Source organism: Mus musculus, chromosome 2 (assembly GCF_000001635.26).
Source record: "Mus musculus strain C57BL/6J chromosome 2, GRCm38.p6 C57BL/6J".
NCBI lineage: Eukaryota > Metazoa > Chordata > Mammalia > Rodentia > Muridae > Mus > Mus musculus.
The window spans coordinates 41114596-41139310 of NC_000068.7; the positions used below are offsets into that span (position 1 = coordinate 41114596).

General features: G+C 36.3%; 1 protein-coding gene across 10 annotated transcripts in view; it reads right to left on the reverse strand.

The window, feature by feature from the left end:
• Window positions 1-24715, reverse strand: part of Lrp1b (low density lipoprotein-related protein 1B) — a 2058309-nt gene that overhangs the window by 519306 nt on the left and 1514288 nt on the right. For all 10 annotated transcript variants that reach the window (XR_374143.4, XR_374144.4, XM_006498463.4 and 7 more), the window contains exons 36-37: window positions 9004-9138; window positions 8316-8445 (exon numbers count right to left, since the gene is read on the reverse strand). Coding sequence is in view for 8 of the 10 variants with exons in the window: in XM_006498463.4 (XP_006498526.1) it covers window positions 8316-8445; window positions 9004-9138 (265 nt within the window). In the remaining 2 variants the exon portion in view is untranslated. The remainder of the gene's footprint in view (window positions 1-8315; window positions 8446-9003; window positions 9139-24715) is intronic.

Below are 24715 nucleotides of genomic sequence, written 5' to 3' on the forward strand. Positions count from 1 at the left end.
AATTACAATGGAGGCCCGCTGACAACTAGGAGAGTCATTGTCATCACCTTTCAACATATTCAAGTAGGGATGGAAAAGCATATAGTAAACCTTTTTCTTAATGCTAATCTGTTTACAAGCACAGGAGCCACGTGAGGAAGCACAGTTTTAAATGAACAGTGTAATGTACATTATATTGGTAAGCCATCAGGAGCTGTTCAAGGTTAGTGAAAGCAGACTCCCTTCTTTGTGGTAAAACATACTTCCTGGGCCCTGAAGCAACTAGCTAAAGGTGATTCTAAAACAAAAACAAAAGCAAAAAAAAAAAACAAACAAACAAACAAAACAAAACAAACAAACAAACAAACAAACAAAAAACACCTCCATGTCCTTGAGGAGATCTAGAAGACAGACTATTTCCAAACAAGATTACTGTCTATCTTATAATGTAAAAATGTTTACAGTGAAAGAGAAAGCCAGGATCCATCTATGGAGAAGCTGGGGAATGCTGTTTGGAATTTCCCAACCTGAGTGTCTCAGCTTCCACAGTCAGTTTTTCCTTGATAATATAAACCCCTGATTCGATGGCCTCTATCTGGTGCTATTTTTTGTTTTGTTTATTTGTTGTGTTTAACTTGGAAGCCTCACCTGAGGCAATACTTCCTCACCTAGGACTCCAGCTAGCTTCTCCAACAATTTCTGCTAGATACTTGGAAGCCCACAATTTAATGGTATTGCCTTCGGTTTCATCCTCTCAATGGTTAGGCTAATGCATTCATTTTCGGGATGTGTTCTGAGAAATTTGATGATGCTTCGATCTCTCTGGTTCTCTCTGATACTTGTTATTTATTGTTTTACTTTTGCTCCTTATAAATTTAATAAACTGACTCATTTAAATCCAAATGCCTAGCAATTATGTATCATTCTGTGGAGCTTATGGAACAAATACTCTAAGCAAGCAGGTAAACATATTTAGCCCCATTTCTCACAGCTGTGGAAATGATGGCTTTGAAAGTGAATGTATCCTGTTCATATGACCAAACAATGGACAAGCTAGAAAACAAATGTAAGCACTACAAATAAAGGCTAATACCATTATCTTTGTTGTATATTGTTCTGTCAATGCTAATGATTTTATATTGAATTCTTTTTTTCCTGAGTTATAATGAATATAACAAGAGATGTCCGTGTATAAAAAGAGATGATATGAGGAGCTAGCCTGAACAGTTAGGAGCTTAATTTTGAGAAACAAGTTTACCGTATTTAATATTAATAGTCTCTCTTTATTTTGAATTATGATGCTTCCATGCAAGCTGCTGAGATAAGCACTGATAAAATTTCTGGGTAAAAACAAAATAAAAACTATTCTGGATATAGATTTCATGCAAATTTCTCTGCATGTAAGAGTGGCCAGAAGGGATGTCCTACAATACAAAACCAAATATAACTGTGTGGAAATGGTCAACTAATGCATCACTTTACTATGGTCAAGAGATTTGGAATGGAAGAAAATGAAATAATATCTTATAAATATGAAGTCAAAGTGAATACATTTTCCCCTCAGTCTGAAACTCAAAGTAGAGCTGAATAGGTAGCACCTTTAGGAATATACAACACATATAGGAGAGTATCACTCCAGTGTTGTATACTCTCCCACTGGAGGTCATGCTTTTCAGCTACCAAATGCTTATAATGTTGAATGATATGGTGGAGACATTGTAAATTTAGTACAGAAAAATTTTGAACATTTTACATATTTTCAAAATCAAATTCTATTTTTATTAAACTCTTTATTTGGGTAATAAATTGCTAAACTCATATGAAAAATTATATATATGCTCTTATACAGAGATATATAATGTTCAATCAAAATAGACAACATATATCCTGGTGACTAACAAAGGAGTGTAATGTTTAGTTTTACTTACAATTTTATGTCATGCATGATTGAAGATATTTTTATATTATGCTATGATGTCCTATCCTTTTCATGCATGGAAAATAACTTTTCAGTATAAGGAAAATTATTACATTCAACTCTGCCTAATACCTAGAAGCTGCCAAAAGGGGGGAAAACATCTGTGAGGAGAATCAGAATTTTCAACTGGAACTAAATTCCTAGGTGGTTTCAGTTTCGCATTTGGCTATACTTAAAGACTTCGAGTCTCTATTGTTTCAAAACAGGCTTCATGCCCACTCTACATGGCACATTTATATCTTGAATTTAGCTAATTTATTCCATTATGTCCCCTTTTCCCTGGACAGTTTCACTTGCCATGTTTTAGTTTCAAACAGAATTGTAAAATGCTGTATTTTATTTCCAAGATGGGAATTTTAGCACTTAAAATTCTATGTTAACATTACTTGGAAATCATTTTGAATAATTTTCATAAACCTTTCATTTTAATGTCTTTTCCACCGAAATCAAGTCAATAAATAAATGCATGCCAATGTGTAGAGGGACAACTGTCACTAGTGTTTTCAAATACTAGTAATTATTTCCTAGAAATCATTTCTACTCTTAGCTGCAAAAATGAAAAAGGTCCATTCATGTAACAATTTATGAAATGCTTTCAAAAAAGAGGGCAGAGGGAGTCCATAGAAATAATCGACTATTGTTATAAATATTACGTTTCTTGGCTCATGAACTGAGATGTAACTTTTACATTATGGATAAATTTTAGGAAGTCAAAACTATTTTCAGAGATCTTGCTGAGTCACTGATAGGTCTTTCAATGAAGCAAAAGTTTGAATCTGACCAATGTCTACACAAAGAAATGGAAAGATTTGAGGGTAGATGAGATAGATGGCTTATGGCTTATATGGAACTAGGGGAAAGAGAAATTTCACTTTGGAGGGAGATAACACTGAGAATTCCAGGTTTAAAGAAAGGAAGTCAGTGGGGGTAGGGGCAATGCAAGGTTGGTTCAGAGACAGACTGTTAGGGATTGGTTCTAAAGCTTTGATTCAATCTGGAATCTGTGTGTCCAAATGGTAAAGGTCCTTGCCCCTATCTGGTTTTTGATCAGTCAATAAAGATGCCATTGGCCCATTGCTGAGCCACGGGAGATGGGGAGAGACCCTTAGAGGACTCAGGGGGAAGAAGATGAAGGATTGCTAGGATGTGGTTGGAGGCAGATGGGGAGAGCTGCAGGAGAGAGAGAGCCAATGAGCCATGTGAGAATTTAGGTATGTGGCCACTGACTACTTCCACAGTTGGTCCTGGGGTAGCAGGGAAGGGCTTAGGAGTATCCAGCCTTTGAGTTTTTTTTTTTAAAAATAAGCTAATGTATGCTCGTGTGTCTTTTTTTTTGGTGGTGGTGGTAGGGGGGGAGACAGAGTTTCTCTGTATAGCCCTGGCTGCCCTGGAAATCACTTTGTAGACCAGGCTGGCCTCAAACTCAGAAATCTGCCTGCCTCTATCTCCCAAGTGCTGGGATTAAAGGTGTGTACCACCACTGCCTGGCCAAGTATGTCGAAAGATAGCTCGTGGGGTTTCATGCATGTGATCTGTCAGGAGCCAAAGCATTGTAGCATACAGTCACCACTACAACAGGTAAATAAGTATAAATGGAATTTGAAATAAAGAGATTAAATTGATTTTTAATATTTTGAAAATATTTATAGTATATTATATATTGTATATTTTATAGATCTATATGTATGTCTAATAATAATTCAGTGAAAGACCAGAATTGAGATCTGTTAACATAATAAACTGAGAGGGAAAAAAGGATCTAGTGTAGGAAATAAAGAGAAGCAGTGCAGATGCCCTCCCAGCTGTAGGAATTCTTATGTAGAACCAGAAGCATCATAGCTCCTGAAGGCAGGAACAGAAAACTGAGTTCTTGGGCTGATAGTCAAAGGAGGCAAGGGAGCAAGAGAAAACAAGGAAAGTAAAACCTAGAAACATTTTTGTCACGTGGCTGAGAAAACTCAGGAATGAGACAATGAGCACAAACCACAATCCGAAGGGGCTGAGAAATAAATATTGAAAAATTACTAAAACTTTTCTGATCTTGTCCAAAAGTAAAGGACATTGGCATTCTTTGAAAGTGAAAGGAAGGTGTTTCATTGAGAAGAGGAAGTTTACGTGATAAAGTAGAGGCGTGTAGAACAATGGAGTGTCATCTGAGCAAAGTGGAGAAGCTCTGTTGTGTGGGAAGGAGACTTGTCAGGTCACACTGGTTCCCACTGGCTGACAGCACTCTCGTCTTACCTTCTTACAGCTGGTGTTCCCAGAGTTTATGGTTCATGCTGATGATCCTATGGCCCAACTAGCCCTGGTTCATCTTTTTTTCACTTTGTCACTGCTTTAAACAGGCAGGTCAACAAGCTTATCCCGTGTCACATGAAAACATCTAGTTCCTGTTGGACTCATTTAGGAATGCTCCCCTTTGGACATAAAAGATGTCGTGACAACCAGACTTCTGCTGGAGCTGTACTTTGTATCTCCTTATGTCTCCACCCCCCCTCTCTCTCACACACACACACACACAGACACACACACGCACACACACACACAGACACACACACACACACGCAGACACAGACACACACACACACACACACACACACACACACACACACACACACACAGATTTTTTTCTTTTTATCCTCTAACTCATCATGTATTTACACCTAATGGTCAGATCAACATATTGATTAAATTCTATAAACCCAATCCTTGGTGTATATATGGAGTGATGGATGTTGCTGTAATAATTTTTGAAAGTATATCTTGCAAGTTTTCCAAGTGAGAATGTTGAAGGCATAGTCAAATATAAAAACAGTGAATTCAAGAGTAAAATTTATCCCTTAAAGCAGAAGAGCATCAGAGATCATCAACATTAAGAAGTTAAAGAGAAGAAAATATTTTACAGATACATATCTGATATATATGAATATATTACATAAAATATGAATATATTGCATAAATTAATATATATGTTGTATATTACATATATTCATGTATATGAATATATATATTACATAAAAACTAAATAGAATGCAAATGACTCTATAAAGCATAGGTTAAGAAACTTAGTATTTCATCAATGGGAGGAGAGGCCCTTGGTCCTGTGAATGTTCTATGCCCCAGTATAGAGGAATGCCAGGGCCAGGAAGCAGGAGTGGTTGGTTTGGTGAGCAGGGGGATGGTGGAGGGGATAGGTAGTTTTGGAGGGGAAACCAGGAAAGGAGATAACATTTGAAATATAAATAAAGAAAATGTGTAATAAAAAATCTAAACACACACACAGAAACTTAGCATTTAAAAGAGTTAAAATGGCAAATAATATTTTAAAAAGCTTTTCAACACACCTGCTCATTAAGAAAATTTGCATTAAAATCATTTAAGTAAAGTTCATTGTAATCAGAGTGGCCATTATTAGGAAAACAAATGACACCATATACTGGTGAGGATGTGGGAAAAGGGGACTGCTTAGTCACTGTGTGTGAGAATTAAAACAGGTGCAGCCACTATGGAAACCAGTGTGTATGCTTCTCAACACATTAAAAAAGGATCAACTAAGGACTCAACTATGCTATCCTTGAGCATAAACCCAAAGGAGTCCAAGTCCTCCAATAGAGAAACTTATACACCTGTGTTTACTAGGAGCAAACAAATTAGCCTAGATGCCCATCAACTGATGAACAGGGAATGAAAATGTGGTATAGGTACAAAAACAACTTTTCTTCATCTGTAAAGGAAAACGAAATTACAAAAATTGCAGAACAGAAAAACATCGTATGAGAAATAGCACAAGTTCAGAAATCCAAGTGCTTCATGTTCTCTCTCGTAAGTGGATCCTAGTTCCTAATTTTTATATGTGTGTAACTGTGGGAGTTTGTGTAGAGGCAAGAAAACTACAGAGAATCCCATGAGAGGAGTAAAAAAATTAGACAGAAGTACTAGGTTTTAGAAAAGTTTAAATACAGATACAAAGTGAGGGAACTGAGAATAAAAGGAGAAGGGAGAGTCAACAAAACCAAGTGTGTGAATGCTAAAGCCATATAGGAAACATTTACTCTGTAAACTTATTAAAATTAAGAGCAAAAAAGAGGTTGGATGGAGTTATCTTGAGTTGATGGATATTCTCCCCCAAACTATAACATTATTAAATGAAAGTGCCAGCCAGGAAGATTCTGCAGTCTCCAAAACAGTAGAAGTTAATGTTACTGCTCTTGGTTTCACAAAAGAAGTAGCTGGTATGTAAGACCTTATTACTGAAAATATGATATGTGTTGGTTACATAACACAGAGAAACCAAGCTGGAACTGAGCTGATAGCTTCCTCCCTGAATGCTAGCTTTTCTGATTTTAGAGGATGTTGTTCAGCTTGTTGGAGGGGGAATTGTTATCCATAATTATATTCAACTGTGAATTATTTATGTAACAAAAATGATCTGCCTGGCAAGATATGCCCATTGGTGCATTAGTAATTTGACTCTGGAGGATAAACAACCACTTTCTGATTGTATTTGACGCCCACTTAGAGATGGGAATTTATTGCTGGTAGTATAAATCTGGACAAAATGTGGCTGGAGAGGATATAGCTTTGGGGGAAAGCTCCTGCCTTTGTTTTGGAAAATAAATATGATGTGCCTTTCAAATTGCTTTCTAAATATTTATAATCATGACCATAGATTAGTAATGCTGTCAACTTTGATCATAAAAGGTTCTTTGTTTTTATTTTTTCAGTGAGTGGTAGTTAACATGTTATTATAGAAACACACAAATCAAGAATGTACTGAGAAAAAACAATATAACACTAGGCCCTAATTGGAACAACTATAGCACATTATAAAGTAAAATGCTCATGGAACATTTTGAAAGATGAGGCAAAAGAATGTAAGAGACAGATAAAAGGTGGATAAAAGACAGCGTTTGGTTTGCTGTCTTTGGTATGTCATAGCTAGTACACACTTGAACTCTCAGCTGCACTGGTTACCTACTCAAGACCTGCTCTACATTGGGGCAATCAGCTTTTTCTCACAAAGGTAGAGAGGGACTCAGAAGGCTCCACATATCACATCCCCAGAGGATTTATAAGTAGTTTATGCTTGGTAAGGTGACTCAAGAGATACTGCCACTCTCTGAGTAGATATACACAGCTATTGGTTGGAGAGAGAGAAAAAGAGAGAGTAGAAGGGGAGAGAAGAACAGGGAGAAGAAAAAGGAGAGGGGCAAAGAGAGGGGAAAGAAAGAGGGGGGAGGGAGGAAAGGAGACTTAGTTTCTTTAGTAGTACAACTTCTGATAAGATGTCAGCGTGCTACCACATAAACCTTGATTATGATTCATATATGTACTCCTATTGAAACTCATTGGATAAACTCACTCCCACAAGCTATCATAGAAGATAGGTACTAATTGGATGGGAGAAGGTAATCACTAAGTATAAGAAGAGGTTAAAAGTGAATAATAGGAGATAAAGATTATTATAGTGCCTTGTGTATGTGTATGAAATGTCACTATGACACACTAATATGTATAATTAATATAACAAAAAGAAAGATAGGCCAATTAAGAAACAAACAATCCATAAAGGAAAATGAGTTACAAGTCCCAGTAAAATAGAGCACTCAAGAGAAATAGTTTTTCTGTTTCCCCAAACATGTCTCTTTGTATGCTGACAAGTCAGCAGCTACTTTACCTGTAGGAACTAATTTTCTTCTGAAATTTGGTGCCAATTTCTTTGACTAGGACATAATTCAAGCCTGAAATGATTGACTAAATATTGTACAATTAAATGTGTCAATATTTAAAATCTTGCTTCTCCATTTGGCTTATCTATGGAAGAAATGTAGACCACTGAGTCTACATGTCATTAACTAAAAGAAGTGTTTATCTGCACATGAGATGTGCCCATCAGCATGTGATCATGGATAAGGAGTATGATCTTTGGGTACCATCTATCCTGATTCCCTCTTGGCAGTTAATGAGGAAGGTTAATCATCTGATTCCCTGCAGCTTACCCACTGGGAAGCTGCCTGTGATCTCATAAATGGTCCTCTATCATGTACATTCACTCAAGTCTATTTCAATTCACTGGGTAACACATACTAATAAGTAAAAATTTAGAAAGTAGGAGCAAGTCTAGCTGGGAAGAATGAGTTCATTGAAATTGGTGTGGGATAAGAGAGGAAATAGGATATGGACATGACTGAAATACATTATACTATGATAAATATGACTTCATCCAACAGTTCTTTGAAAAATCAAATATACTTTCTGTGCAAAACTTATTATGCTGTATATATTATAGTTAAAATATTGTTACTGTCTAAATTTTCTTAATATAACTTAAGGAAATACATGTAAACCTTAAAATTACCCTTTTTCTGGGTGCACGGCTATAGATCTTGGTTGATCCAGTCCTTGGGAAATAATTACATAACGAAAAGAGCCATTGAGTCTTGCAACCTCAATTAAATTGAAACCATGATCTGTCCAATATATGTTGCCTAGGAGAAATACAGAAATGCCCACAATCAAGTTAGAAAAAATAGAATTACTTATCAATTATGCTTGAAATTAAGTTTCCAAGTCTTCACATAACTAAGAGCTTGTTTACTTTCCTTTATAATGCATTTGCTAAACATTTGTAATTAAACTAGCTCATAGAAACTTCCAATACCAATCTCATATTTTGCTGGTTTAAATTATGCGGATATACATTGACATAGTTAAAATATGTTGAAATTTCTTCCAAAGGTTCAAAGTATTTGTTTTAACTTTATACTGGCTCTAAGCAAAAGGAAACTTCTTATACTTTGTTTTTCCCTTGTGTGACTCTCTGGAGAATTGAGCAGAGTTAACAAAACCAACTCTGCATCTACATAGAAACACTTATCCAAAGGCAGTAGAAAGATGAACCAAATGCAGAGATTATTTACCCCTTTGGCTAGAAAGAATTTTTAAAATGTTTGAAACAAGAACCAGAATTTTTTAAAAACAAGAATGAAGATCCAAGGAAAAATATAACTCTTGAATAAATAGAAAAAGAAGCCATTGATTTTTACCAGCAATCCAGTCAACAGCTATTCCTTCCACTCTGCCCAAGCCATTGGTAACAACGTCTTCTTTCCAAGTCTGGTCTCTTTTAGCTCTGCTGATTTTATTAAGGCCCATGTCTGTCCAATAGATGGTGTCATTTTCTATTGGTAAACACAAAAACCACATACATATACTATTAAATACATCCGTTTACATATTAGGATCACATTAGAATCATTATTAAGGGATCATCCTGAACAAAATACAGTAGATTCTAAGCATTCTTTGCTATAATTTACTAATTTAAATAGTAGTAATGGTACTATAAAAAGAAAGAAATTGGTTTCAGCATTTAAAATTTAAAGGTACATGTTTCAAAGTTCTTTATTACATTTTTGATATTGTTCTATTTATTTTAGATCAGTAAGTTTTTATTCCCCTGAAATGAAAATGTCTGTTCTAGTTTTTGCTTCTTTATAAAGCTTAGTTCTGAGTCACCTGACAATACAAGGAATACTGTGGAGGACAGTTTACTCAAGAAGCTTCAAAGAACAGAGACAAGAGAAAGTCATGTGGAGTCCTTTCAAATGTGTCAAGGATATTTTAAGCATAAGGTCATTCGATGTCTGGAAAGATTGAAATCACCTCATCACCAATTATTCCTTTTGTGTACATAATAACATCTCAAACGTAAAAAACAATTCCCTTGTGTTATTTCCCAGAATCATTTTATAAAAATCGATCTCAGAATACTTGAAGAATTGTGCCATGCTATCATCAAATTTCTAAATAACTGTGCTTTTTAAATATTTTAATGAAAAATATGCCTAAAGATTACAAATAAAATATGTTACACACATATGCATATGTATGAAGGATAATAATTATATGCCAGTGGTTTTCCATATAGCTTCTAAAAGGACGTGGGAACAAACAATTAAATAATAAATTTGTCACCAGCTAAGGTTTTATGCTGTGGCCAATGTGCACTTTGAAGAATGAATCCTTTAAGAACAATACAATTTACTTCTAGCACACTGACAGACTATAGTAATACAGACAATGCAGTTAACATAATGAAGCCATTTGTTAGTAAGTCTGAGGATTCCATGTGAAATGAATCATGGCCTCAATTCTTACACAAGAGTCGGAGGTGATATCAAACAACATTGCTCTGGAAACAGTTATGTCAAAGATACAATGCTTTGAAGCCAAGCCAAAGGTAGTGTATACACATAGCTACTAGAGAAGCAAGTGTTTCTCTGATCTATCTGAGAGTTTATACAGTTTCACCACTGAAATACGGACTCAGCAAGAAGTATTGGCCAAAATGATTTTCTTTTGTATAAATAGTAAATAGTGTATACTGAGTTCAGTGTTTTCTCTCAAGTATTGAGCTCTGTGAAAGATCAGGTAGACATTGCCAGACTGTCTACTTTGTTTCTTCCTTGTATTGATCTAAGACAATGGATACATACAGGTCTGTCATACAGTCTTCCTGAAAGCATCTTCTATAATAATGATGAGCACTACCCTCAGGCCTTAGGGCTATCTTTACTCAAGTTTTCTTATGTTCTACATCTAGATACTTGACAAATATGCTCATGTTTAATCCAGTTCCAATAAGCCATTGTTCGTTTTGTTTTTCTTTTAAAACACAACTCCCATTCATTAACATCCCACCTCTTTCTACACTGAAACTAAAGCACCTAACTTTTACCTGGAGTCTCTAGCAACTTCTTACTGGTTTCTACTTTGGTTCCTAAACTTTCCCTCAGAGGAGCCTTTTTTTTTTTTTCAATTTAGGAACACACATATAAAAGACAGGTAAGACTTCACTTGACTCCTTTCCTTCATAACACCTGCAACTACATCTACGCATGATGACAATAGGGTTTCTTGTCATGAATTTCATGACCCACCCAAAACCTCTTGATCTCTCCACCGTGATATTTTTCTGCTCTATCTCCCCCTCGACCATCTTTAGTAACACTGACTTTCCTGCTTTGGAGGCACACTAATTTCCTTCAGTTTCAGGGTAGTTAATATTACTTTTCTTTTCTGTCTGAAATGTTCTTTTTTTAGAATGTTCTTTTCATAGATCTTTTGCAGACTCAAATATCCCCCATTTTAATAAAACATTTCTGTGATATAAAAATATTTTTGTCATGTTTTTTTCTCCCTCACTGATTTTGTTCTTCTCTATAGTACCCATTAATATCAAAGACATTTATTGGTTCTTTTCTTATCCATAAGTAGGTATTCATATCATTTCATGACATGAACCTTCCATAAGACTTGTTATAAGTTCTGAACATAAAAACACATTTATTGATCTGTTTATGTCTATCTTGTCTTATAGTGATGTATTTCTTTAAAGCTTTGCTCCTAGGAGCTAGGACAAACCCTGCATGTATCAACCTCATAGCAAACATTTGGTAAATTCAAAAGTGAATTACACACATTGTATAAAAACTGGTACGTAGGTAGCAAATGGAGAACATGTTTCTGACATGAGGGAGTTTATAAATGTGTTAAGAAGAACAGGAGAGATGATTGGAAAATACAAGAATGTAAGATGAACAGTTGTAATTTGTAAAGTCATCCATTAAGTAGGAACCTAAAGAAGAGAATCACAACAATATTCTCAGTTTGTTACTCTTCTTGTGATTTTCAGTATAGGAAGGGGTCCATCCTGTATAGCCAAGAACTACATGCACCACCATTTACTGTACATATAGGTATCTATTATGGCATTGACCTGAAAATTGTATTTGCCTTACTTATTAGAAATAGACTAAGATATTTTACAGTAGATACTATAGTCATCAAATTTTGACTAAAAAAATATCATATTGAGCAGCAACATTGTACATATGAGAACCCACAGTCAGTTTTGAAAGAGCTAGCACTGGGTAAACAGAAGAGTCTTGGGTTTTTTTCAGTGTTGAGCAAATCAGCTACCTGATGGAATCTGAGAATGTTAAATAGGAGGGAAGCAGCACAACACTTTTTTACACCTAAAGCCATATCCTTAGTTTCTCACATATTTATTGTATGTGTGTACAAACATATTCTTAATTGAAGTTTTGCTAATATTTGTGAATACCTGAAAATATTTATTATATAAACTGTTTTAATAATATAGGAATTATAAGTTCCCTATACTGTCGGGCATTTCATCTAAGAACCCTTCCTTTGAGTCCTGAGAGTCTCCCATCTCCCAGGTCTCTGGAGTATTCTAGAGGGTCCCTCCAACCTTCTATGTCCCAAGGTTGCCTGTTTCCATTCTTTCTGCTGGCCCTCAGGGCTTCAGTCCATTTCCCTCACCCAATACCAGATAGGGCTCTGCTCTTCCCTCTCCAAATTAACCCCCCCCCCCCAACCCGTCCACTTCCCTTCCCAGGTCCCTCCGTCCTTCCCCACTTCAGATTTCTTTCCCAAGTGGGACTGAGGCATCCTCACTTGAGTTCTGTAGACTGTATCTCAGGTGTACTTGTGTGTGTGTGTGTGTGTGTGTGTGTGTGTGTCTAAAATCCACTCATTAATGAGTACATATCATGCACATCTTTTGGGTCCAGGTTACCTCACTCAGGATGATATTTTCTAGTCCCATCCATTTGCCTGCAAAATTCAGCATATCCTCATTCTTAATAGCTGAGTAATATTCCATTGTATAAATGAACCACATTTTCTGAATCCAATCTTTTGTCGTGGGACATCTAGGTTGTTTCTGGCTTCTGGCTATCACAAATAGGGCTGCTTGAACATACTGGAACACATGCCCCTGTGTCATGGTGGGGCATCTTTTGGATATATTCCCAAGAGTAGTATAGCTGGGTCTTCAGGTAAGTCTTTCAAATTTTCTGAGGAACCTCCAGACTGATCTCTAGAGTGATTGTACCAGTTTGAAATCCCACCAGCAATGGAGGAGTGTTCCTCTTTCTCAACATCCTCTGCAACATATGTTGTCACCTGATATTTTAATCTGAGCCATTCTGATTGGTGCAAGGTGGAATCTCAGGGTTGTTTTGATTTGCATTTCTCTGATCACTACAGACTTTGAACATTTCTTTAGGTGCTTCTCAGCCATTTGAGATTCCTTAGTTGTGAATATCCTGTTCAGTTCTATACCCCATTTTTTGATCGGGTTGTTTGGTTTTTTTGGTAGTTAACTTCTTGAGTTATTTATATATTTTAGATATTAGCCCTCTATCAGATGTGGGGTTAGTGAAGTTTTTTTTTTCCCCAATCTGTAGATTGCCGATTTGGCTTATTGACTATGTCCTTTGCCTTACAGAAGCTTCCAGTGTCATGAGGTCCCATTTATCAATTCTTGATTTTAGACCATGAGACATTGGAGTTCTGTTTAGGAAATTTACCCCCTGTGGCAATGAGTTCAAGGCTCTTTCACACTTTCTCTTCTATTAGATTCAGTGTATTTGGTTTTATGTTGAGGTCTTTGACCCACTTGGACTTAAGCTTTCTACAAGGTGTCAAATATGGTTCTATTTTGATTCTTCTACATACAACCAGCCAGTTAGACCGGCACCATTTATTAAAGATGCTTTCTTTTTTATAATCTGTTTTATTTTTCATCTTTGTCAAAGATCAAATGACCATAAGTGTGTTGTTTTATTTCTGGGTCTTCAATTCTATTCCATTGACCAACGTGTCTGTCTCTGTAACAATACCTTGCAGTTTTTATCACTATTGCTCTGTAGTAAAGCTTGAGGTTGGTGTTTCCCCCAGCTGTTCTTTCATTATTAAGAATTCCTTTTGCTCTTCTGGGTCTTTTGCCTTTCCAGATGAATTTGAGAATTGCTCTTTCCATGTCTTTGAAGAATTCTGTTGGGATATTGATAGGGATTGCTTTGAATCTATAGATTGCCTTTGGTAGGATGGCTATTTTTCTTATGTTATTTCTACCAATCCATAACCATGGGAGATCTCCCCATCTTCTGAGATCTTCTTCAGTTTCTTTCTTGAGTGAATTGAAGTTATTGTTATACAGGTATTTCACTTGTTTGGTTATAGTTACCCCAAGATATTTTATATTACTTAGAACTTATAAAGCCCACCTCCAGCCGGAAGACAGGACATCAAGTGAGGAATGGAGTTGCTATCCCACAGTCACACCTCTGACCCATAATTGTTCCTGCCTAAAAGAATTACAGGGATGGAAATGGAGAGGAGCCTGAGGAAAATAAAGTCCAGCAACAGGCCCAAGCAGGATCCAGCTTAAGTGGAGGTCTCAAGGTCTGACAATATTACTGAGGCTATGGAGTGGTCACAAAAACAGACCTATCGTGACTCCCCTCCAAAAGACCCAACAAGCAACTGAAAGAGTCAAATGCAGATATTTGCACCCAACCAATGGACAGAAGCAGCTGACCCCTGTTGTTGAATTAGGGAAGGCTGAAAGAAGCTGAGGAGGAGGGCGATCCTGTAGGAGGACTAATAGTCTCAATTAATATGGACCCCTGAGATCTCTCAAACACTGAACCACCAAACAGACAGCATAGACTTGCTGATATGAGGCTTCCAACACCTATATAGTAGAGGACTTCTCCGTTTCTGTTAATTCAGAGCTGATACACCTAACCCTCAAGAGACTGGAGGCCCCAGGAAATTGAGAGGTCACGGAGGTGAAGACATCCACGTGAAGACATGAGTGTAGGAAGTAGGTACATGATGTGTAACAGTAGGAGAGTGGATCATGGGGAGGAAATAAAATATGGAGTGTAAAAGATAATATATATTTCAATCATGGTAAATATTATAAATTCTAAAGATAGTAAGTGTATATATGAAAGGGAATGGAGAAAGTCAAGAAAATATTGCCATTATCTTTTGATAAAATTTATGTCAAGTTATATAGTTCTAAAACATCATTTTACCTTCATTCAACAGATATTGACTAACAGGCAGTGCTAAGATTGAAAAAATCTAGATGGAATCAGTGATTTTCTAGACAGATATCAAGTACCAAGTTAAACCAGGATCAGATGAACCATCTAAACAATCCCATAACCCCTAAGGAAATAGAAGCAGTCCTTAAAAGTCTTCCAATCAAAAAGTCCCCAGGACCCTATGGTTTTAGTGCAAAATTCTATCAGATCTTCAAAGAAGACATAATATCAATACTTCTCAAAGTATTTCATAAAATAAAAACAGAAGAAACACTACCTAATATGAAGCCACAGTTATACTAATACATAAGCCATACAAAGACCCAAGGGAAAAAAAAAACTTCATACCAATTTCCCGCGTGAATATTGATGCAAAAATACTCAATAAAATTCTTGGAAACTGAATCCAAGAACACATCAGAATGATCATTCACCATGATCAAGTAGGCTTCTTCCCAGGGATGGAGGGATGGTTAAATATAAGGAAAACTTTGAGTTTGCTTAAATTAAAAACCATCTCATTAGATGCTGAAAAGCTATGATTCATTATAGATGTAAGTATATGGTCATGAATAAAACAGGTACTTCCCCTAGAATCATGGAATTTGTGTTGTGGAAAAATTTTAAAAATACATTGGCTTATACTTTTGGTTGAGAGTTTCCAGGCAAATTTCTGAGTTTGAGGTCAGCTTGTTTTACAGAGAGTTTTAGGACAATCAAGTCTACACAGAGATACACTGTCTTGAAGAAAAAATAAACAAATAAACAAACAAGCATACAAATGAATTTTCTTGAAAGTGGGTGATTTGGCAATAATATAATACAACTAATAGGAAAGAAAATGTATAATTGAAGATATTAATACAATGACATTATCACTGGTACAATTTTAATGAAATAGCCATCAATTCACTTCTTGGGTAGTAAAAAGTACAAAAGAAGCCAACACCTTGTTCTGACCATTTCTATGTTAATAGTATGAACAATTCCTGAAGGACTTCATCTCTACAGACCTCATTTCCTTCATATATAAATATGATATCTGTATTTATATCACTAAGAACAAAAAAATCATCTTGTAATGTCAAGACCCTTTTCAATTGAATATAAGTGGAATGCAGAATTTAAAAACAAAGCTTGAGTTTAGCTGTTGTAAAGAACTTTCTTCTTTTTAATTGGTTATTTATTTACATTTCAAATGTTGTCACTTTCCTGATTTCCCCTCCATAAGTCTCCCATCCCATCTGCTTACTTTTTGCCTCTATGAGGGTACTCACCCCCCCAAACCCACTGCCACCTCACTGCTCTAGAATCCTCTTATGCTAAGGTATCAAGCCAACACAGCACCAAGGGCCTCCTCTCCCACTGATGCCAGATAAGGCAGTCCTCTGCTACATCTATATCTGGAGGCTTGGATCCCTCCATGTGTACTCTTTGCTTAGTCCCTGGGAGCTCTGGGTAGTCCAGTTAGTTGATATTGTTGTTCTCCCCATGGGATTGCCACCTCCTTTAGCTCCTTTATTCCTTGCCTCAATGATTTACCATTGGGGTCCTCTGGCTCAGTCCTATAGTTGGCTGTGAGTATCTGCATCTGTATAGGGCAGGTGCTGACAGAGCCTCTCAGGGGCTAGCTCCTGTCAGCAAGTGCTTCTTGGCAACAGCCAGCAACAGTCAGGGTTTGGTATCTGCAGATGGGATGGATCCTTAGGTGTGGCACTCTCTGGATGGCCTTTCCTTCAGTGTCTGCTCTGTTTTTATGTCCCTGCATTTCCTTTAGATAGGTACAAGTCTGGGTTAAATTTTTTGAGATTGGGGGGGGGGTGGCTCCATATCTTAACTGGGGTCACATTTATTTACTAGAGGTGGTCTCTATAGGTTCTATCTCCCTTTTGTTGGTTTTCTGCTAATATCATGTCTGTTGGGTCCTGGGAACTGCTCATTTCCTGGCATCTGGGACTTTCTAAGTGACTAACCCCAGTTCCCCATCGCCTACTGCTACATATTTCTGTTCAATTTCCTGACCCTCTGTACTTCTCTCTGGTCTCCTCTCATACCTGATTCTGATCCCCCTTTTTCACTCCCTATCATTTCCCCCCCTCAGGTCCCTCCCTCTACCTCTCTTGATTATTTTGTTCCCCCTTCTAAGTAGGATTGAAGCAGCCACACATTTTTCTTTCTTCTTCTTGAGCTTCATATGGTATGTGAGTTGTATCACGGGTATTATGAGCTTTTTACCTAATATCCACTTATCAGTGAGTACATACCATGTGTGTTCTTTTGTGTCTGGGTTACCTCATTCAGGATGGTATTTTCTAGTACCATCTATTTGCCTGTGAATTTCAAGAAGTAGTTGTTTTTAATAATTGAGTTTTTAATAGTCTCCATTGTGTAAATGTACCACATTTTCTGTATCTATTCTTCCATTGGAGGGCATCTGAGTTGTTTTCAAATTCTGGTTAATATTAATAAGTCTGCTATAAGCAGAGTGGAGCATATGTCCCTGTTATATGTTGGAGCATCTTTTGGGTCTATGTCCCATAATGGCATAGCTGGGTCTTCAAGTCAAACTATTTCAGTTTTTCTCCGGAAGCAACAAATTGTTTTCCAAAGTGGTTTTACCAGCTTGCAATCCCATCAGGATTTGAGAAGTGTTCTTTTTTCTCTCCATCCTCGACAGCATCAGCATCTGTTTTCACCTGAGTTTTAATCTTGGCCATTCTGAATGGTGTAAGATGGAATCTTGGGGGAAGTTTTGATTTGCATTTCCCTGATGACTAAGGATGTTTAGGTGTTTCTTGTCCATTTGAGATTTCTCAGTTAAGAAATCTTTGATTAGCTCCACACCTCGTTTCTTAATAGGGTTGTTTGATTCTCTGTTATCTAACTACTTGAGTTCTTTATATATTTTGGATATTAGTTCTCTGTTGGATGTAGGGTTGGTGAGATCTTTTCCTAATTTATAGGTTGCTGTTTTGTGCTATTGACAGTGTCCTTTGCCTTACAGCTTTCACTTTCATGAGGTCTCCTTTGTCAATTGATGTTAAAGCCTAAGCCATTGGTGTTTTGTTCAGAAAAATTTCCCCTGTACTCATGTGTTTGAGGGTCTTTCACACTTTTTCTTCTATTAGATCAACACATCTGGTTTTATGTGGAGGTCATTGATCCACTTGGATATGAGCTTTTGCAAGGAGAAAAAAAATGGATCAGTTTCATTCTTCTCCATGCTGACTGCCAGTTGAACCAGTGCCATTTGTTTAGAATCCTTTCTGTTTTCCACTGTGTGGTATTGGCTTCTTTGTGAAAGATCAAGTGACCATAGGTGTGTGGGTTTATTTCTTGGACTTCAGTTCTATTCCATCAATATACCTCTGTCTCTGTACCAATGTCATGCAGTTTTTAATCGCTATTGTGGTATAGTACAGCTTGAGCTCAGGGACAGTGATTTCCCCAGAAGTTCTTTTATTGTTGAGAATAGTTTTTTATTATACTGTTTTTTTTTGTTGTTATTCCAGATGATTTTGAGAATTGCTCTTTCTATCTCTGTGTGTATTGAGTTGGAATTTTGATGGGTATTGCATTGAATCTGTAGATTGCTTTTGATAAGATGGACATTTTTACTATGTTAATCCTGTGATCCATGATCATGGGAAATCTTTCCATCCACTGAGGTCTTCTTTGATTTATTTTCCCAGAGACTTTATGTTCTTGTCATACAGATATTTCACTTATTGATTAGAGTAACATCAAGATATTTTATATAATTTGTGACTATTATTAATGGTGTTGTTTCCCTAATTTCATTCTCAGCTTGTTTATCTTTTGAGTAGAGGAAGGCTCCTGATTTTTATGAGTTAATTTTATATCCAGCCACTTTGCTGAAGTTTTGTTTGTTTGTTTGTTTGTTTTTCAGCCATAGGAGTTCTCTGTTGGAATTTTTGTAGTCGCTTATGTATCATATCATCTGCAAATAGTGATATTTTGAGCTTTTCCTTTCCAATTTGTATTCCTTTGACCTCCTTTTGTTGTTTAATTGCTCTAGTTGGAACTTTGATTACTATATTGAATAGATGAGGGAAGAGTGAATAGCCATTACTTTCCTCTGATTTTATTGGGAATTCATCATACAAGTAGACACTATTAGTGGGACTTATTTTCATTCATTCCTGTGTTATCTCAAACAACTCTCTCCTAATTAAAAGAATAGAGACTAGACTGGCTGTTGACTTCACTGCTTTTATAGCTGGCTGATTCAACCATGAGTGCCTGTTAAGATACTGAATGTCTAAGACATTATAAAGTCTCTAAGAACTGTTTCAATAGTTTTATTACCCAAGGCTGATAGTGTTTGTTTTCATAAAAGTAGGAAAAATTTGAGATATATTCATCAAACAATGACTTTAGATGCTGTATTATAAAACCAGGCTCATTGTTTCAGCTTCTGCCTCATTGATCAGAATTTACTTCTTTTCATAAAGGGTCAGAGGAACTGATGAATGATGGTTCAAATATTCAAAGTCATAGCTTTTTGAAGTTTTAAAATGTCTTATATATGTAAAACATTTTTAAAAATTCAGGCAGGAGATAGAAAAGGGAGGAAGGGAGGAATAGTCACAGGCATGAATCACATTACATTTTTTAATAGTGACATAACTCTGATAATCTGCTAATACTTAGATGGGGTAATATCTGCATATCATAGGTAAAAACGAGTGAGAGCAAACATAAAAATAATATCGATATCTCAAGGTAAACTGAGATAGTCTACAAAATATTTTCTTTTGCATTCTATACCTAGTACATGAGAAAAGCAGCTTTTCTTTTGCCTTTTACCAATATATGGTATATAATTGATAACCAGTTTTTTTCTGTACTAAATCTAAATGTGCCTGTGTCTAGATCTAGTACATATTTTGAGATAACCTATTGGATAGTAGAAAACTCCTTCACTTGGTTAGTGAGAGCACATATATTTTTTCCCGAGAAAGTAACAAAATAAGTGATTCAATAAATTTTTAAACTACTTTTATTTATGCGTTAACTGCACATGGCAATGTATTTCATAAAGACATTTTTCTTATGAGTATATCATGTACGTGATAGGTCCTTCCATTTAGTTGTGTCTTCTTCCATTTTTTTCTTCACTATTTAGAAATTATCACTGTTAAAAATTTTAAATTCTTGGTTAGATATTTTACAGGGTATTTTTTTTTTTTTTTAGGAAAGTACAAATGGCTTACTTCCTGATTTCTTTTCCTGACATTTTTATTATAATTACAAAAAGGACCTTTGATTCATTCATATTAGTTTTGTTGCTTAAAATGTTCATCAGAATTGTGTTTTTTTCTGGCAATGTCTTTACAATCTTTTATATGTAGTATATCATCTACAAATAAGGATATTTTGATGTCTCCTATTGGTTTCTCTCTTATTTTTTTCACTTATTGCTCTAGGTAAAATTCAAACACTGTAACAAATAGGCATAAATAAAATGTGGACTAGAGGGGTGACTCAGTCATTTTCTTATTAAGACTTGCCTTTGAATTCCAATACCCACATAAAATGCACATCATGACTACATGAACCCATGGCACTACTACCCTGGATGATGGAGACCAATCAATCATATGATGGCTACTAGTCTAGTTCAGCATTCAGTATGAGACTCTTTCTTCTGAAACCTAAAATAGATATTAAATTCAAAGAATTATTTAAGCTCATCTCTATGCATAAGCACTAAAATCCATCCTCTTGTTTAGCTGAGTTCATCAACCCAATTCACCTGTTTCTATCCGGGGTTTCTTCTCTTTTTTATGTTTCTACAATGAAGTAACAGTGTGAGTCCTCCAAGTCCATATAGACTTGAGACGAGTTGTGCATACATATCTCCAGTTTGTTGATAAATTTCATATTTGTTTTCTACAAGATGTTTTACATATGATATCACACTGTTTATTTCTTTATGAATAAAATGATTATAACATTTTAGGATTGTTAGGATTTTGACCACTTGTTACATGTCTTAGCATTCATTGAGAATGGAGACAATAGAAGCTCAAGGAGGTTGAAGCTCAAGCTTCATGGAACCAGCTGTATACATTTTGATTATTGGGATTAGAAAAATATAGTTTCCATTGGTCTTTTGTACTCTAGCCATTGACATTCAATCAGGCTTTAATTATTTGCCTAACACTTTCAAATGACCTTGTACCAGATACCTTTTCACTTTTGTAGTCTAAATGTCCACATTTTCAATAATTTGTTCTGTCATTCATTACCAGTGCCCTTAACAGACAAGGCAAAGAAGTATAATTGTTGCCACATTTATGAAAGCTGCCTTAGAGCCCAGGAATTCATTAATTCTACTGGCTTATCTAAGATAACAGTTTCCAGTCTGCTTCTCATTTTGTGACATTGACAGATATGAAAGTTATTTCCAGTACAAGCCCCCATCTCCTATACTTTCAAAAATTGCCTTTTCTATGTAGTTTTAGAATCATACAGTTTTTTATACCACTTCTAAATTCTTCCATTATTATGATTTTCAGCTTAATGTTTCATTTCTGTTCAATCCCAATTTGACCTTGAAACTCTTAACTTTAATCAATTTGGACTTTTCTACCAAACAAAAACATACTAGATCATTCAGACAAACCTGAAATACACACTCAAGGTGAATTCATGGAAGTTTGGTACCAAAAATGTTTATTGAAACATAAAAGTACAAAATAGGCTCTCAATTTTTATTCTATAGGGGCATTTGTCATGTCCTTCACAAGCTACACAATGGTCCTGTCTTATAGTGCATAGGTGAAACACTATCTCTGGCTCCTCCCTCTTGTTCCCACCTCTGCTTGCCATGCCTTCCTCTTTCCACTTATGCATTCCCACTAAAGGCATCTTCTTTCAACTTCAGTACCTAATCTGCTTTTGTGTAGCTTAGAAGTTCTTAGAATTGCCAGGGAATGTTTAATAGCAATGACTCAGCCATACTGCTAAGATTTTAAATTCCTTATCCCAAAGTCCTGCACAAATTAAACATTACATGTGAACACAATGTGGTAGTTAGTGTCTGCCATCAATTTACAAAAAAACCAAACGTCTCCTGAGAAGAAGGAATCTCAGTTGAAGAATTGCCTATATTAGATTGGCCTTTGGCTGTGTGTGGTGATTGGCCCAGTGAGTGACACTATTAGAAGATGTGGCCTTGTTGGAGGAGTTGTGTCACTCTGAGGCTGGGCTTTGAGTCCCTCCTGCTAGCCAGGTGGCAGCCACTCTTCTGTTTGCCTTTGGAACAAGATGTAGAACTCTCAGCTCCTCCTGCCTGCTTGGAAGCTATCATGCTCCCGACCTAATGATAATGGACTGACCCTCTGAACCTGTATGCCAACCCTAATTAAATGCTTCCATTTGTAAGAGTTGCCTTGGTCATGGTGTCTCTTTACACCAATGGAAATCCTATCTAAGACACCATCCATAGTGCATTTTCTTGGATATAATTTGATAGATGAGGACTCAGCCCACTAAAAGCATGATCATTCTCAGGCAAGTGAGCCTAATTTATATAAGACAATAGACTAAGTAAATACAGATTTGAGAAAATGGTCAGAAATAGCAAGAAAATCTAAGAAAATGTTAAAAATGTGTGTGTGTGTATATATATATATATTACACACATATATTTAAATATATATTATATGTACATATATTTAAATTATAATGTTAAGCTCTTAATCAAATAGATCATTGAGAAAGTAGTCTCTCATTACTTAAATGAATAAATATGCCTTAAGTTAAATCTATTGGTTTTGGTGATAAGTTGTGCAATAAAAAAGAAAAGTTTAGTGAGACTAATATACCTGTTATACAGAAATTATTTCGTAAAGAAACAAATAGAAAAGGTGTATCTTTTGTGTTTAATTTCTTTAGATGGTTGTGACTAGAAGATCCCCTCCTCAGATCAAGCCACACTGAGCTTCTTGCTTTGAGGGCTGACTGTTCTCCATATTCTCACCTGTCATTGACATGCCACCCAGTCATGGCATACAATGAGACATCTGGAACAGTTCATTACAAACGTGTAAGAATTATGAAGCAAAGAGAATCACTTCACAAAGCAAAGAGGACTTCATTTACTTTTTTTGCTGATTTTGAAAACTCAGTAGCAAATGCTTTAAAACAGAACCATTCACTAAAACCTAGAGGTAATCAAGAAACAATGTATTAAATTTAATGACTTCAGAAAGAGATTAAAAATCAGCATGATGGCTGCACCCAACTTTTGTCTACAGACCAGCCACCAGCCACACAATGCCTGGGCTCCAGTATGAATGAAATTGTACTTCCTTCTTCCTGTTTTAAAAAAGCATCGCGTGAAGCACTTTCTTAGTTTAATAAAGATCTGGGTTCTTAATATTCCTTATTCAAAGGAATTCAATAATAAACTGCTAACAAATTCCATTTGTTTCTTTCATCTAAAGAAAGGCAAATCAATAAAAACGCTAATGGGCAATTATCTAACAGCAACAAATCACTAAGTACTCCATCACAGTGAGTAAATAAAGTCTGCAGATGTCAAAGATTTTAGATATCTCCATCTCATTAGCATACACTGTAATAAAAGCTCAAGTAGTGCACTTTCTCTTCTAGATTATTAGTTTATCACATAGGAAATATAAGCTTGTCTGGCTTCTGTGTTCTTTATGGAATTCACACTAAATGTATTTAATACAAAAGGCTTAACACTTCCTCTCAGGGATAGGAAATAAATGTTCCTCTGAAATCATCATTGATTTGCGTTCCCACTATTGTTCTACTGTTTTGGCATATATGATGTCAGGGACCTTATGTGACCACAGGCCCGCCTTGCCCTCTTCTTTTTCATATCAGAAATGAAACCCAGGTTACTTAATGTTTCCCAGTACAGCTTTTTAACAGGAAGATGTCAAACTGAGACAGGCATAACACCGATCAGAAAGTCCTAGGAAATCATCAATCCTTTCCACAAAATTAAGATCTTTTATGCTTCTGTAGGAAAATGGCAGAAATCTTGTGCTTTAAGCATTTGGCTGTTTTGTGATACCTATAATCCCTGAATGGACTGTTGTGGGTGGGCCTGGTGCTCTTCTTGTGAACCAGTCACCTAATGAATAAAGTAGCCAGTCACTTGGCAAGTAGGCGGGACTTCCGGGTTGGAGGGAGGATGAGAGGAATCAGGAGGGAGTTAGGTTTTTGGCGACTGGGACAGCTTTAGGATAAAATGTAGCTGCTAGAGTTTTCTGCTATCTTTGCAGATCCACAAGGATTCGCCACAGAAGGAATCAGATTTTAATAAGACTTACAAGATTAGGTTTTAGTTGTTGCACAGAGATTGAGTTACCATTGTTTCTGAACTAAGTGTGTGTTGCATTTTCCTTCATGCAGCAGCTCATCTGGGTTCAAGAGAGAAAGATAAGGCAGCAAAGCGTGGGTTTGCCAAATGTGTACTACAAAGGCCGTGGGGGGTAAAAGGCATCAGGCTGGCATGGTAGCAACTTTCCAGTGGGGACCTACAGAGCTGAGTGGAGAGATTGCAGAGTTCTGAATCAGAGTCTCCATAAGATAAAAACAGGTCGGCCATTGCCCACCAGTGTATGGCCAGCCAGGCCGCTGGGGTAGAGGCAGAAGCACCGGAACATGTCAGTTCTTTTTTAAATATTTCCTGCAACAATGCACCACAAAAATAAAGCAGAGTTTTCTCAACAAATAGGTTTGAATGTTTTACATCATCACTCCAAGTGGAAACAACATTTAATTAAGAGGCTTATTGGCAAAAACAAAATTGGGCAAA